Source organism: Canis lupus, chromosome 3, assembly GCF_048164855.1.
Source record: "Canis lupus baileyi chromosome 3, mCanLup2.hap1, whole genome shotgun sequence".
NCBI classification, from domain to species: domain Eukaryota; kingdom Metazoa; phylum Chordata; class Mammalia; order Carnivora; family Canidae; genus Canis; species Canis lupus.
This window is the reverse complement of record NC_132840.1, coordinates 43,017,271-43,036,962: the sequence shown is the minus strand read 5'-3', so window position 1 is coordinate 43,036,962 and position 19,692 is coordinate 43,017,271. Positions and strand designations below refer to the sequence as shown.

At 36.4% G+C, this 19,692-nt stretch overlaps 1 protein-coding gene across 21 annotated transcripts in view; it reads right to left on the bottom strand.

Moving 5' to 3' along the window:
* Positions 1-19,692, bottom strand: part of UBE2U (ubiquitin conjugating enzyme E2 U) — a 50,318-nt gene that overhangs the window by 11,525 nt on the left and 19,101 nt on the right. For 16 of the 21 annotated variants that reach the window (XR_012028204.1, XM_072820606.1, XM_072820607.1 and 13 more), the window contains 3 exons: positions 15,782-15,830; positions 12,130-12,218; positions 5,645-5,726 (listed from right to left, as the gene is read on the bottom strand). Coding sequence is in view for 19 of the 21 variants with exons in the window: in XM_072820606.1 (XP_072676707.1) it covers positions 5,645-5,726; positions 12,130-12,218; positions 15,782-15,830 (220 nt within the window). In the remaining 2 variants the exon portion in view is untranslated. Of the gene's footprint in view, positions 1-4,593; positions 4,635-5,644; positions 5,727-12,129; positions 12,219-15,781; positions 15,831-19,692 lie in introns of all 21 variants that reach the window. The other 5 variants (XM_072820603.1, XM_072820611.1, XM_072820604.1 and 2 more) reach the window with 3 other exon arrangements.

The following is a 19,692-nucleotide window of genomic DNA, read 5'->3' as shown; positions in this document are numbered from 1 at the left end:
TTTATGAAGGAGAAAGGAGTTAACATTGTTTAATAATAGAATTTGAGATTGACCAAAAAACCCCTTTTTTTCTGCAAAAGGTAGACTTGATTTGTGCTTGCAACTGGGTGGACCATATTTAAACATTACCTGAAAATTTTAAGCATATTTTTAAAAAAGATTTTACTTATTTATTTGACAGAGAGAAAGAGCGCAGCAGGTGGAGTGGCAGGCAAAGGGAGAGGGAGAAGCAGGCTCCCTGCTGAGCAGATAGCTAGATGTGAGACTTGATCTCAGGACCTCAGGATTGTGACCTGAGCCAAAGGCAGACGCTTAACTGGCTGAACCACCCAGGTGCCCCCAAATTTAAGCTTTTAATACACATATGTTAACAGGCAATTAGGAAATAATTTAGTTTTAGTTTTCAAATACAAAATGTGTCTATTAATAACTTCAGGCAAGCTGGTTAATCTCATGTTTCTCTCATTAGTAAACTGTAGGTATTACCTACATCTATGTTTCCAGAATTTCTGTGGAGAACTTAGGGGGTTGACAATCCAGATACAGAGGAAGGCTAGGGATTTTGTCTTGAAGCTGTGTCTGTATAACAAAGAAGGGGTTTGACTTGGCATGCAAGCTGATTTGCTACAGCTTTGCAGGAGGCTGATGGGTACTACTGTGGGGTTACACTTAGAGGCCAACTCTATAGCATGGCCAGTATTACATTAAGGAATAAAAGAATGCCTGGCACATAGGAAGTGCTTCACCATTTGGTTCCTGTTCCTTCTGTACCCCTTATGTGTAGACAAGAGCAATATTCTCCTCTAAAGCTGCAAAGAATGTAAAACTGCAGAACTGATAACTTTTATTTAGATACCTTACTGTCTGACAAAGCCTAGGTTACCTACACAGCTACTTCCATGACCACATACGCATTCATTAGCCACAGAGTATGACATCAATAGTTTTACTTTTGCAAAAGGGAGAATATTTAAAGGAACAGCTTGCAATGTTCTGATTTTGTATCTCTATTTCTCCAGAGAAAATACATACAAAGTACTGATTAGCCTCTAGATTCATATTCTTTCCGATGTCTTAGTAGAAATAAAGCATTTGCATGAATAGTCAAGAGACAGGCAAGGCAACAGAGGAGGAAAAAAGGCCTCAGAAATGATCAAATGACCACACCAAATGATCAATTCATGAATATTTATGAGGTGCTTATAATGACAATGGGTTCCTATTAATACTAACTAAAAACATGTGTACAACTTAAGAATTTGCATAAATATTCACAAGTCATTTGCATTTCCAGTTTTCAATCATTCTTCTATAACTGTACCCTTAGAATTCTCCAAATAGAATCATTATCTTTCTATTAGAATTGGCCTTAATACAAGTCAGCATCTACATTTAATTTTTCTAAAAGTTAACTGCCTTCACATTTAATTCACCTATTAAGTGGGGAAACGGTAAGTATGCACCATTCAACAAACATGACCAAGTGCCTGCCAGGTACCAGGTATTGTGCTAAGTGCCAAGAATATAAAGCTACAATAATGGCTTGGCCCTAGTCACTCTCCAGATTTCTATACCACAGGTGCTGAAAGAGACAGGAACAGAATGCTATTGAAGGAGAGCAAAACCATTCCTTATAGTGAAATATGAAAGGTATTTTCCCCAATGCAAGGAAAATAATCAGGATCAGTAACAAAGTCTAAGCGGCAGGTGTTTCAGGAACATTCTTGAAAACAGATTTCCACAGTCCTGATATGTTTCTTCTTCTCCAACAAGTGACTGTGCTTTCATAAGAGCACAGTCACTGCCCTATTCTACTCTGCACAACAACAAAAATTTTCTTTGAAGATAGACTTTTTTCCTTGGCACCATTACTATCTATCTGGAATGAGCCCAAAAGACCATGGAATGTCGGGTCTCTCCTCAAGTAGCTTCCTCTTCATTGGTTATGCACCAGCATTCGAGATAATAAAATTTCTTGTTCTGTGTAAAAAAAAAAAAAAAAGAAGAAGAAGAAGAAGGAGAGCATGGGGAGATGTGGAAACCTTCACAAACATATGTTGGGCTGGATCGTCACACCATCCTTGTGATGCATTTTTTCAGGAAGGAGAAAAGGGAAAAGAACCACATGTATCATGGAACTAAAATAAATGCGGTCATGATACATGGCCTTGCCTATGTTCTAGCCAGAGAAAATTTTACAATTTTAACCCATTTCTGACAGACTATTTTTATTCTCTGAAAAGTTGGGAGGTGTGGGTTTTTATCGCCTCCTCTCCTCAGGAACTAATATTTATTGAATGTCTTTAAGTCAAAACTATCTGCCTACATATCTATGACCTTAAGAGATCAAATGTAAAACAACTTTGCAAGGTAAGTGATGTTATCTCTATTTAATAGATAAGAAAACAAGCTGAGAGTCGGTAAGAATTTCCTAAGATCTGTCTGACCTGAAAGCCTATGCTTTTTCCCCCCTTTGCTACCTCCAAAGAATGGTGTTCTAGCTGAAAATGGAACTAGGGCCACAGTAGGAAAAGCATGAATAACAGTGGACCTTGTGAGTACTTACTATGCACCAGATAGTTTGGAGAATTTTACTTGTATTCATGTATCAATCCTCACAAACTCCTTGAGGGGTAGGTACAGTTATTACTGCCATTTAACAGACAAGGAAACTGAGGCACAAAGAAATCTGATAACTTGCCCTGAGTTGGTCAAGGAGTTGGTAACTGACAGACCCAGGACTGAAATTCAGACAGTCTGGCTCCCATGTCCCCGTGCTTAAGGACTCCACATTCCACCTTTTCATTCAGACCAAAGCCTAATGCTAGACCACCAGCAAAGACCCTGCTGGGAAAGATATCCCAGGCAGAAGGCACAAAGTGGTGAAGAGATCTTATGTCCTGAAATAATAGTGAGAAAAAAGAACCTAGTGTGGCTTAAGAATGGAGTCTTGATTGATGAGGAGATGGGGTGGGGGACACTAGGAGGAGGGTATGAAGCAGGAAAGATAGGTCTTTTTCCTTAATACTATGCAGATGAAAGGCTGTTAATTTGCATTTTCTTTTTTTTTTTTAACAGGAAATTTCAGTGCAAAATAAGCATTTTCAATATTAAAACAGAGATATGCATAATGGTATTATGTTACATGTATGTTTACACCAATTACTCACTTATAAAAATGCCCAAACATTTTCTATTTGAGTCTCTATGAATTGACCACTTTATTATATTGTATTTTGGCAGAACATAAGACTCCTAATAATTACTTGAAAAAGAGGCTAATTCACCATACTTTAGATTTTTGCAACATATTGTTACATATTTATGCCACAACAAAATTATTCAGCTAAATGTAATATCTTTAAAAAAAACTTTAGTGAAAAAAAAACTTCAGTGTTTTTAAACAACTCCAAAATTTAAAAGAAGCAAGTATCATTTGATCTAAATATATTCTCATCAACCACCAGATGGCATGAGGTGTGAGAGTTTTATTCTGACAGGGTCAGCCATGCACATGATAATTTGACCTGTAACTTCAAATAATGTATTTGGAAAAATGTTCTAGCACTCAAACAGCTCACAATTATTTCAGCCATATGTAGAAGTGGATGGATAAGTTGAAAATGACATGGCCCTACTATTTCTAAATTTGAGGTTCTGTGGGATGCTGGCATTACATAATGAATCAATGATCAAACAAATAAAACAAAGCAGTTCTGTTAAAGGAAATAAAAAAGGAAGTCATGTCAAAGCAAAATTAACCTTATATTCTAAGTAGCTTTAACTCTAAACAAAAATTGAAACATGGCTTTAAGAAAAAAACATGCTTGTACTCCTTCAAATTCTGCTTTAAAAAACTTTTCTACTGCTTGTAATTTATTCTGAAAGCAGAAAAGTATTGAATGCAAAAGCTTTTTTCCACTTTGGCTTGAAGGGAAATTGTCACAGAAGTCAACTAAAAAAAGAATATCCAACTGAAAAACCCAATCTGAATTATGATGTTAACAGTAGGAGAGTACATTTTTTTTAAGAACTTCAATTTCTACACAAATTCAAAATACAGCACATGGGTGGCTCAGTGGTTGAGCATCTACCTTTGGCTCAGGGAATGATCCCAGAGTACCAGGATCGAGTCCCACACGGGGCTCCCTGAGGAGCCTGCTTCTCCCTCTGCCTATGTCTCTGCCTCTCTCTGTGTCTCTCATGAATAAATAAAATCTTTTTAAAAATACAGCTCATTATTTTTATTACTCCCGTATTTCTATCTAGAAATAACCACATTGCTAACAAGCCAAAGAGCTAAAAACTGAGATAAATGACCTCAGGTAAATGCCAAAAAAGAGAAGGATCTTTAATTCCTCTTACATTGTGTAGAACATTTACCAAGTACCTTGAAATAAGCACACTGGAATAAGTACTATAGCCTCACCAACATCACAGAGCTGGGATGTAATCTTTGCTTTAACATGATGAAAAAGAAAAACTGCCTTTAGGACTCAAGTGACCAAAGATGAGATTAAGATTCCTTCGTTAATGTGGTCCCAATAGTCAATAATTTCTGAATATATTGCAGTTTTATATTTTACTACATACTTTTTTGTTAGATGAAATAATTTGGTTCCTGAGTGAAAAATCTGTGGAAAAAGATATTTGGAACTATGAAAAGGATGAAACACTAGCTAGTGATAGTTCTATTTTGAGGGTTCTATTTTGAGTTTTTTCCTATTTTTAAAAAGATTTTATTTGTTTGAGAGAGAGTGCACACATATGTGCAAGTATGAGGGGTAGCGGGAGACAGAGAATCTCAAGCAAACTCCCCGCTGACTGAGCGTGGAGCCCCAGGTGGGCCTCCATCCCACAACCCCGACATCATGACCTGATCTGAAATCAAGACTCAGCCGCTTAACCAACTGAGCCATCAAGGTGCCCCCTTCCTATTTCTAAGTCATATTTTGACAAGGATAATGGGAATGGGAGTAAAAGAATTAATGTGGAGGATACCGTGAGAGTCCTTCACTGGGTCTCATGATCATCTCTATTTTTGGCAGTCAACAGGTGAAAATTAATAAAGGGAACCCTCCCAAAACGGAGTTGGGGCCAGAAGGAGGAGCTCTACTACCTAGCATCAATTCCAAGAACTGTCCATTATGGACTCCAACAGAAGAATCATCAACAGGAAAGAATTCTCAATCACAGATACCAACGGGAAAGATGCCCATTGCATTTCCTATAAGAAATGGACTACTCCAGTAACTCAGCCAATGACAAATGGGCATCATTCCAAACATTTGCTTTTCTCCAATGGACTTCCTTTCAAAACAACTCTTCCCAACTTCCTCCTTTTCTATAAAGTGTCATTCTTCTTCCTACATTTCTTGGACTTGCCCTGGAGTTTTGACCTAGTTTGTAAATCCCAAATTGCAATTCTCTGCTACTCCTGAATAAATCCCTTTTTTGCTGGTCAAATGATCGACATTTCTAAGATTAACAGTAGCAAAAGATGTTTCCCATCTGGGTTCATAGGAAAGGAAAAAATGATACCTTCTCATTATTGTTCTTATGTTTAGAAAAGGGCAACCATTATTATTTCCAAAGATTTCTTCTGATGAGTCAGACAGTAGAAAGTAGAATGCAAATTACTTACTTTAAATTCCATTCTTTAGTATGTTTTAATTCAACTTTCTTCTGTTTATAATACTCTCCAATAAAATTTGGGTCTTCAAGCACTGAAATTAGAGTTTTGAAAAAGGAGTTGTGTATGCATTTTTTAATAATAGTTCTAAGTTTAAAATAACTTACTTTTCATTAAGTTGATATATGGCAATGATGTACACTATATCATTCAAGCCATACTACAATGTTCAGTCACTTAACAAATTTCTTCCTTTGACTTGAACTTTGAAACAATTAGACTTTTCTTCAGTTTTCATTATAATCACACTTGCTTATATATCATTTGTAGTAATGAAGGTGTTAAAATAACTCATACAAAAACTAAAGATCCCACAGTTTATCAATATTCTAGTTCAGCACTATGAGTGAAGACATAAAATCTTGGAGTTGGAAATGATACGGTGTGTCTTGATCTTTCACAAAGCATGAGTCATCAACAGATGATCATCCAATCCAGCCTCCGAATGAATCCCTTGCCAACGACAGAAAACTCCCCTCTATTGTTGGGAAATTGCCTATTGCCATTGCCGGACAGTAAGGTCACAGTGTTTCTCAATCTGAGTGCTGAGTTTCCACTGGTCTCAGTTCTGAGCTCTGGAGCGATACTAGCTAAGGTATCCTTTTCCCATGGGAGAAAGCCCTTCTAATATTTCACGATGGCTCTCAGAGCCACCTCAGTTCTGTCAGCTCCAACCAAGGACATGGTTTCTGGAGACCTAACCATCCTCATCATCCCGGTGGTGAACTTTGTTAATGTTCCTATGAAAGTTTACATACAGAACTGGCTCAGGATCTTGATTTCTTTTGAATAGCAAAGATGTAAATGGGTTACTGTCTCCCTTGACCTGTGTGCTACACTTCTATCAATTCAGCTCAGATCTGCTATATTATTTCCTGGAAATCACATTACACTACTGGCACATATGTTTGTGGTTAATTATATGCCTTATGTCTTCAATCACATTAACATAAAATTTATTGAAAGCCAGATCATACATACACACACACACACACACACACACACACACACACACACACACACTTTATCTATCTATCCATCCATCCATTTCCCTGTTTCTTGTAATTGTCCTGGGTTTATAGTCTTGCACTATTTAACCAACTAGATGCTCTCCACCAGTCTTACCTACCTTTTTCTGCAGCTTCCTTCTAAACAATGATTGATTAACCTCTGCTAGCTTGATGAAATATGTCATTGATAGAAACATTTAAACTGAATAGTTCTCATTTTTGCCTATTAATATTACATAATTTTCATCAGTTCTTGTCTTTAGTTTTTTTCTTCCTTCAAACACACACAAATACACATATACATATTTTTAAAAAAGATTTTCTTTATTTTATTTGATAGACTGAGCACAAGAGAGCACAAGCAGAGGGAGGGACAGAGAGAGAGAAGCAGACTCTGCTGAGCAGGGAGCCTGATGTGGGGCTTGCTCTTAGGACTCCAGGATCATGACCTGAGCTGAAAGCAGACGCTTAATCAAATGAGCCATCCAAGCACCCCTATATATATATTCTTATGGCCTTTAGTAATATTTTTGTTGGTATTTAGACTTATACTCCTCCTTTCCTTATTAAGGAAGCAAATCTGGGCTCCCTAGGGTTCTTAGTGAGGTCTCATTATTTCCTTTAGATGATTATAAAACTAATATTAACAAGAGTTCTTCCTACACATTGGGCATTTGTAAAGTAGGAAAGCAGTGGTTACCATTACAATATACACTTCACAGATGAACAAACAAAATTTGAGTAATGTCTTCTCATTGAGCCTCTTCATTATCACTTAGACGAATTTAAATGTGAGGTTTGTATTCAAAGATAATTCATATATTTTCTTAATTTTTTTGAAATTACCTTCCCTACATTTTCTATTTGAATATGTACATTAGTCTCTTCCTTATATATTATGAAGCCCCATATGTTATGGTCATCCTTCCTGAATATTTCCATTAATATTTTATCACTGACTCATTTTCTTCATTGCTTTCTCTAAGAGTTGGAAAATGCCACAGTATTTGTACAAACTTTATTTTAATGCTTTCTATTTTATCCCTGTTTTTTCATTCACCTATTCTGCCATTTGATCATAAACTTAAAACACTTATTATAATATGTATGTTATCTCCAACACACAGCTCATTGTTTAGACATGGAAAATGCTCAATGAGTGATGGTGACAGGAGGGAAATAATGCAGGGCACCGGGCACATGAGGGGAAGCAGGAGGAAAGGATCAGTGAAATTTTGTCCAAAGTTTTTGAAGCTGAAATTCCCCATCATGACCATATCTTATCTTTGTGGCAGTTTTGTATCTGTGATGGAAAATCATCTTCTACTGGTTTTGTAACCCACTTCTTTCTTTCCCTTCCTTCTAAGGATAACTGTGCATCACCTTTATTTTGTTTTTTCCATGACACATCTCTTATCCAACATCAGTATAGGTTGATTTCAATTTTGTTTTCCACTCCTGGGACTGTCACACCCAAAGAAATATAATAGCATCAACTTGCCTTAGCATGTTTTATTTTCACACATATGATCTCATACTAATCACAGAGCAACTTAACATAGAGTGCTTCTGTCAGTGAAAAGAAATGAAAAATAAGGCACAAAGAGTTAAATGACTAACATAAATTCACTTAACTGTATGTGGCAAAACCAGTTCAGAGCTCTGGAGTCCCCAACTTCCAATAGCATGCTCTTCTCACTGCAGCCTTTCCAACCTTGGCTGCACATTGTAATCACCTGGGGAGCTTTAAAAACTACTACTGCTAGGTCCTGCTCCCAGAGATCCTGATGTAATTAATCTGAGGGTGTGCCTTTTACATGGGAATTTTTACAAGTTCCTCTTGTGGTTCTAATGAGCAGTCAAGACTGAGAACCACTGCATTAGAATGAGATGCTGCTGCCTCTTCCATCTAAATGCATCCTAGGGATACTTGCCCTTATTTCCCACTCAAAGACTCAAAGAATGGAAGTCTTTTAGGCAAAAGCAAGCATCCCCATGATGCTCTGGGGTGTCTAGTCTGTCTGATGACAGCAAACAAACACCAGAAAGCCTCCTCTCAGTATTACAGGGTACACTGGTCTGAAGGAATTCTTTTCCTTTAACATAAACATTTCCTTATGGGGATCATATTCTGTCATTAAGGTGCTGTTGCCCACAACCATATGTATTGGTTTGTTCTCTGCCAAACTTTTATTTGCCATTCTATACTGATGGACAGAGAACAGTGGATTATCAGTACAAGTTCCCATATGATTGCCTATGATTATAAACTAATAATTATAATTATTGAAAAATGTACTGTATATACTTCAGAGTTTAATTTAGATCTCAGGCTCTATAGAGATGGCATTTTGATACCACATTATGGAGGCAGGATAGCATGATAAAAAGAGCAACAGATGTGAGTCAGAGTTGCTGGTTCAAGTCCTAGAGCCATAGTCTACTTGTACTAATTAATAACAGCCACCTTCATTGAGCACTCACTATGTGCTAGGCACTACTATAAATGCTTCAATGCTATAAGGTATGTGCTGTAATTATTCTCATTTTATAGACACGGAACTGACACAGAGAGATTGAAAAGAAAACTCACCTAAAGTCACACAGCTAGTAAGTAGCAGAGCTGGGATTAAGTCTCAGCAATTTACACTTTTTACCAGTATATAATATTCCCTCCTACCTGTGTGACCTTAGGTCCATTACTTAGCTTCTCTTGGTCTTCGTTTTCTCATCTGTAAAACAGAGTAATAATAATAATGCCTGGTTCAGAGGCTTGATATACTACTATGCATGACATATATTAGGCATTCAATAAATATTGGTTGACAAAGACTGGGATGATTAAGAAACACAAGAATATACTCTGTAATCCATACTGTACATGAATAAACTTACTATTATTATGGCACACGTAACTATGGGTAGATTCGTAGCACAAAGATATGGAAAAGAGTTAATACCCCAAATCAAAATATAACCACTCATCAATATTCATAAAAAAGTTTTTAAAAATATGCACAAGAGTTTCATAATCTTTGCAGCAATAAGAATATAACTGTAGAGGGGCAGTTGGGTGGCTCAGTCAGTTAAGTGTTGGACTCTTGATTTTGGATCAGGTCATGATCTCAGGATTGTGAGATGGAGCTCCACGTCAGGCTCTGTGCTGGCCAAGGAGCCTGCTTAAGATCCTCCCTCCCCATGCTTCTCCTTCTCTAAAAAACAAACTAAAATTTTAAAAAAGAATGTAACTGTAGAAACTGAAGTTATTAGAAGTTTCCCTTTTATTTCTCAGTAGCTGAAGAATCATTCTATAATCTCAAAGCTTCATCTTTATTATTGCCAGGAAATTAGGCTGTTAAAAAATAGTACTGGATCTCATCCAGCTGAATTATCCAAAGACAAAATGGCCAGCAGCACATGTAAGGTTTAAATTTAATTTTTAAAAATTAAGTGCTGGTTATTATTGAAGGAAAGCTCCTGAAACATTCTTTTAACAAATCCCTTGGGGGAGAACAGGCAGGGTGATTGTGAAATCTTGCATCAAGGGCTAGAATCAGTCTCAGAAATTCTTCTGGGCTAGAGGCAGCCACTAAAACTATTGGCTTCACAAAAAGGGATGAATTACATACTAACGGCATGGACATGAGAACCAAATTAAACATTTTGGTGTCAATTCTTTTGAAGAAGAAACTATAGTCAGTGGTACTTCATGATTTCCTTCCATTTTTAATTATTCTTTATTGCAAGACAATCATTTCCAAATTCCCCAAAGTTCTGGCAGGTGCTTTTCTTTTCTTTTTTTTCTTAGCAGTTTGGAGTTTCCAAGTACTTCTATATAGTTGCATGTTATTCCATAAGGCACCATTCTATGCCAGTTGGTTTGTTTTATGGTTAAAGGAGCTGGATGCTGAATCTTTCCCTAAAGCGTGCCAACTGTCTCTGGATACCTTGTTTGTTAAGGGTTCCTGTCTTCTGGATCCCATCTGAGTTCCTCAGTGCCTCCACATACAAGGTGTTCAAGTTGTGTTTGCTGGGTTGACTAGTGAGCACCAACCACAAATCTTTTTTTTTTTTTTTTTCACAAATCTTTCAAATGAAGTAAATATTCACATACTCTGGCATCGAAAGTAATAAAATTATTTATACTGGTAGAGTTGCCAAAGATTGTGTTTCTTTAAGCACCATAATTATTTTTCCCAACTACTACTAATCTATAATTAGTGAGGAAGGTAATGTGTGATAATAAAATAATAACATCCTGAAAGAACATGTAATTTCTTAGAAATAACTGATCTAATTTATTTTTTAATATTTGTTAAACTTAGTATTACTTTTTGCTCTAATTTGTGCCGTAAAATTACAAACTTTTTTGGTAATATTTTGTTCTGTTGAAACCAAATATGAGATTACCACAATGATGAGATGAAATTCAATGAGACTAGGTGGAGTGGAGAGGGGAAACATTCCTAATGTTGTAGGAGATAAAGTAAACGAAGATTAATCTGGAAAGTAAAGAGCTCTAGGAAACATATGATTTTGGTTTAGGCAAGTAAATGTAATAGTGGTGAGCTACCACTAAGGGAGGCAATAAGGGGGAGAGGATAGTTTGGGGTCAAGATAACAAATTCATTTTGGGACATCTTGAGTAGGAGACGCCTATTACCCATGTTGGTGGTTATCCAATGCATAGTAGTAAATATGCATGCAGAATTCAGAGGAGAGACTGACTAGAGATGAGGCTTTGGGGATTATTGACAGATAGGCATAGTGAACAAGGAAGACAAAGGCTAAAAAGTTATCACTGAGCCTGGGAATTAGGAAGTCATGGGTAACTTTAGCAAGCGCCATTTCAGCAGGATAGCAGAGAAGCAGGCTGGATAACCTATTTGGATCTAAATAACAAAACAGCACACTCTATAAGTTTTGATTAAATGGGACTAGAAAGTTGTCTAGTTCTCCCCTTCTGTCTTTTTAGCTCCTAATGTATGATGGCAACAGGTGATTTTCCTGAGACTGATATAATTGAAAGCCATAGGTTCATATGTTTTCATGCTGTCTTTCTACTTAATACTTTCTCTGGCTTTGAAGATAATTGTTTTTAGAATAAAAAATGCTCCTCTAGCTATGAAGATTCCACTTTTGGGGGTGGAGTAAAGTAAACCTCATAAGCTTGAGAACTTCATCTTTTATCCCTCTAATTGTCTATATTTCCTTCTGGCTTTTAATGAGACTTTAGCCCAGGGCTCTATACAAAAGAGGAACTAAATTAATAGTTGTTGAATGATTTGTATATAAAGGTAACAGAGAAGTTTATCACCTTCAGATTACAAATATATGTCAATTAGTCTTTGAAAGCAAGACAAGTTCAGAGTAATTAAGAGATTAATATATACTGAAAGGACAGAAGATAAGGCTAGATCACCTTACATGAACTTCTATAATATTCTGTGGCTTTTGATGTGGCTATTCCAGACCATGTCTTGTAGTAATCATTAAATGAGACTGCTTTAATTGATCTGAAAATATACATTAAAATCAGATAATGAGTATTTGCAAGTTTCTTTTTTAAAATTATTTTATCAGAGTAGACTGTTTCAGATAACAATACCCGGCCATAAGACATTACACTGATTTGCAATTTTTAACAAATGATCTAATATATCAATTTCTCCACTAATACATACAAGTCACAAAAAGGGAAAACTATCTAAAACATATTTCAAAAATAAATGCAAAAAGTGTACACTCGTGTGTACATTTTTTAAAAGATTTTATTTATTTATTCATGAGAGACAGAGAGAGAGAGAGAGAGAGAGAGGCAGAAACATAGGCAGAGGGAGAAGTAGGCTCTGTGCAGGGAACCCGATGTGGGACTCGATCCCAGGACTCAGGATCATGCCCTGAGCAGAAGGCAGACGCTCAACTGCTGAGCCACCCAAGCATCCCCATGTGTTCATTTTAAAAAGAGAAACACAAGTTTAAGACATCTGCCTTTCACGACTAATATTAAAAAAGAATTTTAAGAAAAGCATCACACTTGCATATTTTCTCTTTCTACAATAAAGTTTTCTTAAATATTGATGCCAAATTTTAGTAAAGCTACCTTTGTTTCCTTTTTATTATGAGGAGAAATAAAACACCAGAATGGAGATCAGTTAATTTTCATACATAATCTGGCCATTTTCACAGAGGGAGAAAAACTCACTTTTCTAACAGTCCTGCCGGCATGTTTCCTTCCCTGTGCTAATATTACTTTAGCCTAATGGGAGAGCAAAGGTTGTTATAACATATTGAACAGGATTTGTGAAACACTTAAGTAAGTTCACTTCTAATTTTTTCTCCCCGCAAATATTTTACTTGCAGAGATTCTCAACACTCTACAAACAAAATATTCCTTTGGGATGTTCTTCAGACATGTGAAATCACCAATTAGCTGGCTTAAATAGATGCAGAAACATCAGATGTAAAAGATCTAATTTACGTCCGTTTTGAATTTGAAGTCCTCAGCTCTCTGAAGGAAGAAGCAACTTTTCGGTCAGAACAAGTACACCAGCATTAATTTTTTTTATAGGTGAATTGTAGGTACTTTAAATATTGGCCTTGATTTGGAAATTCATGGGACAATATCTAAATTCTTTACTGCATCATTTACTTAAGTGATAATTACAGATATCTAATTTTAAGAGTAACATTTTTCAAATATATTATTGTTTTTGCAATCACACTTTAGTAGAAATCTAAAACCGGATAAAGATAAATTAATCACTACCATTATTGTTTCCAGAGCTACCTGCGGAGCTTTACACCACTAAATGACATATTAAACCAACATTAATTTTGCCAACAAAATGTTTCAGCATTTGGCAAAAGAGGTAACAAAATGAAAGGCTGCATTATATCTCCTGCATGAAAAAGCTTGTGATCAATTTGCTGTCACAGATCATTTAGCAGACAACAATGACCCAAGAGGAAGGAAACTGTCAACACACTGTCTTGTGAAAGAAAATACACCGTCTTTAAGCACAATCGTCTCCATTGTTTTTTTTGTCTGTTTGACGAGACGACCCCTGACCCTCTCCCTTCCCAGCAGTGTCCTGTTCAATTTCAAACTGTTAGCCTTCAGGGGCTTTCTTTTCTTCCCCAGAATAATTAAAAATATTACCCTAAAAGGTATAACTTTGGAATAGTTTGAATATACAAAGCAGAAGGTCTTAAACATTTGAGAATATTGCATTTTCAATTCTGTAAAAGAAACAGTGCCTTAAAATAAGAGAACATGAACACTTGTTATGATTATTCAGATAGGCTACTAAGTTTACAGGGAAGTATGAAAAACACATGTGTTTATAATTTGAAACATTAACAGGAATTTATTGAGTATTATCATTGGCATTATGAATATGAAAAAGTAGAAGACATAATTTAAAACTGAGTATCAGAGCTTATTATCCTATTGGGAAAATAAGATATATACCTAAATTGGCTAATAGAATAACTTTATATATTAACATATAAACTGTTTCATCATTTAACACAGACATTTGGAAATGACAATGACAGATACTTCTTTGGCAGTGGTACTAAGCTAAAAAGGTTGGAAGAGAGAGATGTAACTTTGTCTTGGGAGTCTTTAGGGAAGGAGTCACTTGGGATATGGACCTGGAACAGTTGGGGGAGGCATTTCAGGCAAGGAGAACAGTACTAGTAATGGCTCAGAAGAGAAGGAGCATGGTGTGTGCACTTCCACAGATAGAGCATGTTGGGGGATGAGACAACAGTAACGAGATCATTGACTAGAGTGGAGAGTTCCAATTTCAGAGGAATTGGAATTTGATAAAATAACTGAAAATGGGCAACTCAGGTCTTCAGATTTAGGCAGAGAATGGGCTAGAGTTGACTCAGTAATCTGATTTATTAGGTGATAGAGAGTAACCAGAAGTTCTTGAATAAGGCAAGTAAATTATGAACCGAGTGTGTAAGAGTTTTTTCTGGCATTAGTATGCGGAGTAGAGTATATGAGAGATTAAATGCAGGGAGACAAGTTAGGAAAGAGATGCAGTAATTCAGGCAAGAAATGCAGAGCTAAGAGAGGGTGGGAGCAGAGACTATGAAGGGGAGGAGATGAATCTCTGACATGCTAATGAAATGACTGGGCTGGTTTTCTGATAGAGTGTGAAAGGTGAAGGAATCTACGGGTCAAATATTCTTCTAAAGCCCAGAAGACCATTTAATTTTGCTATTAACAGAAAGCATCTAGAGATTCTGAAGTAAAATATGAGTTTAAATTTAAACATGGGTTTTAGGTGATGACCTTTAGGAGTGTGACTGAGAAATTGAGACTGGAAGTAAGAGATTTGGGTCAAATCAACATAAAGGTTGATAGATGATGCCATTAGGGAAAACAAACGCAGAAAGAGTAAGTAAGTGTTTAGAAAAGAAAGATCAGAAACCAATTAAGAGTTAAGAAGAGCCAGTGAAGGAAACAAGAACATTCATTAAGGGAAGAAGAGAGATGGGGTAGTGCTAGTTCATGGAAGCAACACTGATCACAGATCATCATAACTAATACCATAATGAAAAGTTTAAAATATTGCTAGAAACAGGAGTGAAAGTTATCTGCCCAGAGTCACATAGCTAATATGTAGTGGTACCTGATAATTTTATTTTATTTTTTATTTTTTTAAGATTTTATTTATTTATTCATGAGAGAGACAGAGAGAAAGAGAGAGGCAGAGACACAGGGAGAGGGAGAAGCAGGCTCCACGCAGGGAGCCCGATGTGGGACTCGATCCTGGGTCTCCAGGATCACACCCTGGGCTGAAGGTGGCGCTAAACCGCTGAACCACCCAGGCTGCCCAGTACCTGAGAATTTTAACACAGGCCAGATGATTCCAGAGCCTTTACTCTTAATCATGATATTACACAACTAAATATCCAGAGAGTTGTAGGGGTTTAATCAGTAGGCTCATAAGTTTGAGCCCCATGTTGGGTGTAGAGATGAAAGAGAAAGAAAGAAAAAAGACAGAAAGAAAGAGAGCAAGAGAGAGAAAGAAATTGACATGGAACAATATAAACTTACCTGGTAAGTTTATGTGGATCTTTAGGAAACTCAAGGCTGTTCTCTCTCACTGTAAAGAAAAATATGAAAGGATTCTGGTTGACTTGGAAGAATGAATACATAGCTTTATGTAAACTCTTTCCAAAGTCTCAATAAAATGGTAATAAAAGAATAAAAATAAAGCATAAAACCTCAAGAAGAGGAAAAGAAAAATAGGTAAGAAAAAGTTTCACAGTGAGAGGTGCCTGGATGGCTCAGTCAGTTAAGCATCCAACTTGTGATTTCAACTCAGATCATGATCTCAGGTCATGAGATCAAGACCAGTGATGAGCTCTCCATCTAGTTCTGTGTGGAGCCCTGTGTTGGGCTCCATACTCAGCAGGAAGTCTGCTTCTTTCCCTCTCCCTCTTCCTCTGCCCCTTCCTCTGCTCACACATCCTCTTTCTCTCTAAAATAAATACATCTTTTTAAACAATTTTTTTCAAGATAAAAGATGTCAAGTGGTAATTGTCTTAGCCAGAAATTTGAAACCTAATGACATGATGAGGGACACCAATAAAAAGCACGCAGATTTACACTTCAGAACTTAAGAGACAATGTAGGAAACAACACTTGGAAAGTGCCCTACAGTTTGATTCTACTGCATCTCTGGCAAACACCTGGTCTGACTCAACTCAAGCCTGAAGTGGCCCTAGACCAGTCCACTAACAACACAGGGACAAAAGCCTGTTTCTGACAGGAAAAGAGAGCCACTAAGATGACTGAAGGCAAAAATAGGTCATCTACAATAGTGGTGCATGTACAACACACACAGGAGGCAACCCTGAATAACCAGGTTCTGGTGAACAGAAGACATGAGCAGTAGGGCACTACAGGACTTCTTCTACATATGTCACTACTTCCAATAGAAGGAGACATTATTGACCTTCCTAACACAAAGACAGACACAGAGTTAGACAAAATGAGGAGACAGAGGAATATGCCTCAAATGAAAGAACAGGGCAAAATCATAGCAAGAGAGCTAAACAAAATGGAAATAAGTAATATGTCTGATAGAGAATTTAAAGTAATGGTCACAAAGATATTCACTGTATTTTATAAAAGAATGGGGGACCTCAAGGAGACCCTCAAAAAAGATATGGAAAAACATAAAAAAGAACCAATCAGAAATGAAGAACTCAATAACTAAAATTAAAAATACACTAAATGGAATAAAGAGCAGCCTAGAGGAAGCAAAAAAAATGGATCAGTGCCCTGGAAAACAGAGTAATAGAAAGGAATCAAGCTGAATAGGAGAGAGAAAAAATAAAAATGAAAAAAAAAATAAGGGAACTCAGTAACACTATCAAGCATAATAACATTTGCATAATAGGGATCCCAGGAGAAGAGAGAGAGGAGGAGGGTAGAAAATGTATTTGAAGAAATAATAACTAAAAACTTCCCAAATCTGGGGAAGGAAACAGAAATCCAAATTCAGGAGGCACAGAGAGCCCCCAAGAAAATCAACCCAAGGAGGTCCACATAGAAATACATAATAATTAAAATGGTAAAAAGTAGTGAAAAAGATTATTTTTAAAGCAACAAGAGAAAAGAAAACAGTTACATACAAGAGAAACCTTGTAAGGCTACCAGCTGATTTTTCAGCGAAAACTTTGCAGGCCAGAGAGTGGCATGATATATTCAAAATGCTGAAAGAAAAAAACCCTGCACTCAAGAATACTCTATCCAGCAAGGCTATCATTCTGAAAATAAGGAGAGATAGAGTTTTCCAGACCAATAAAAGTTAAAGGAATCCATCACCACTAAACCAGCCCTACAAGAAGTGTTAAAAGTGTCTTTCAGTGGAATAGAAAGACTATACATGACTATACATGACAAGACTAAACACGAGTAAGAAAAGTAGGAAGCACAAAAGCAGTACAATTAAATATATCTATAAAAATCAGTCAACAGATTCACAAATTAAAAGTATGTACAGTATAACACAATATACCTAAAACAGAGGGAGAGGAGTAATCAATGGGTTCAAACCTAAGTGACCATCAACTTCATATAAACTGTTACATGCATATGATGCTATATATAAACCTAATGGTAAACCACAAATCAAAAACCAGTAACGCATATGCAAAGTACTAACCTATCGATAGTTACTTTGAATGTAAATGAACTAAACACTCCAATCAAAAGACACAAGATAACAGAATGGATAAAGGAGTAAGACCCATCTATATGCTGCCTCAAAAAGACTCATTTCAGACCTAAAGACACATGCATATTGAAAGTGAAGTGATGGGAAAGCATTTATCATGCAAACGGAAGTAAAAAGAAAGCTGGCATAGCAATACAAATATTGGACAAAATAGATTTTAAACCAAGACTGTAACAAAGACAAAGAGGGACACTATACAATCATAAAGGGAACAATCCAACAAGAAAATATAACAATTGTAAATATTTATGCACCCAAATTCATAAAGCAGCTAATAATAAGCATAAAAAAAGAACTTGACAGAAATACATTAATAGCAGGGGACTTTAACACCCCACTCATGTCATTGGATAGATTATCCAAACAGATAATCAATAAGGAAACAGTGGCTTTGAAGGATACATTGGATCAGATGGTCTAACAGACATATTCACAGCTCTCTATCCTGAAACAGCAGAATACACATTCTTTTCAAGGGCACACAGAACATTCTTTAGATCACGTTAGGCCACAAAACAAGTCTCAACCAATTCGGAAAGACTGAAATCACACTACACATCTTTTCCAACCACAACACTATGAAACTATAGATCACCTGCAAGAAAAACTCTGGAAAGAACACAAATACATGCTACTAACAATGAATGGGTCAACAAGGAAATCAAAAAGCATATAAAAAAAAATACAGGGAGACAGATGAAAACAAAAATACAATGGTCTAAAATCTTTGGGTTGCAACAAAAGTTGTTCTTTGAAAGAAGTTTAGGGGCACCTGGGTGGCTCAGGTCATGATCCCAGGGCCCTGGGATCAAGCCCCGCATCAGCTCCCTCCTCAGAGGGGAGTCTGCTTCTCCCTCTCCCTCTGCCCATCCCCCCACCACCTTGTTCATGCTTGCTCTGTCACTCTCTCGAATAAATAAATAAAATCTTTTAAAAAAAATGAAAGAAGTTTAAAGGAATACAGGCCTCAAGAAGCAAGAAAAATATCAATCTAACCTTACACCTAAAGGAGCTAGAAAAAGAAGAACAAACAAAACTTAAAACCAGTAAAAGGAAGGAAATAATCAAGGTTAGAGCATAAATAAACAAAATAGGAAATAAAAAATAGAACAAATCAATGAAATCAGGAGATGGTTCTTTAAAAATATCAACAAAACTGATAAAACTTTAGCCAGACTCATAAAAAGAAAAAAGGGAGAGAGAGAGAGAGAACTCAAAAATCAGAAATGAAAGAGGAAAAATAACAAGTGACATCATAGAAATACAAAGGTTTATAGGAGAATATTATAAAAATTCATATGCCAAAAACCTAGAAGAAATGGATAAATTTCTACCTCCCAAAACTGTAGCAGGAAGAAATAGAAAACATGAACCCGATGTGGGACTCGCTCCCAGGTCTCCAGGATCAGGCCCTGGGCTGATTCCCCATTCATTTGGGGGAAAAAATGATTCATATAATTTGTTCTTTGAAGCTATAAACATATTTCTTTGATAGAAAATAAACATATTTGATAGAAAATAAATAATATTTTTAGTTAAAACTAGCAACTAGATACTTTGCTAAAAGTTACTGGACTACCTGGTACAATGAAATACAAACAAGAAAAAAAGGTTCTAATTTTGCCAAGGAGATCCACACACACCATCCTGTTAAACTTGGTTGCTGTATCTCCTGACATCTATGAATAACAGGCTATCTATAACAACAACGTAATCATCA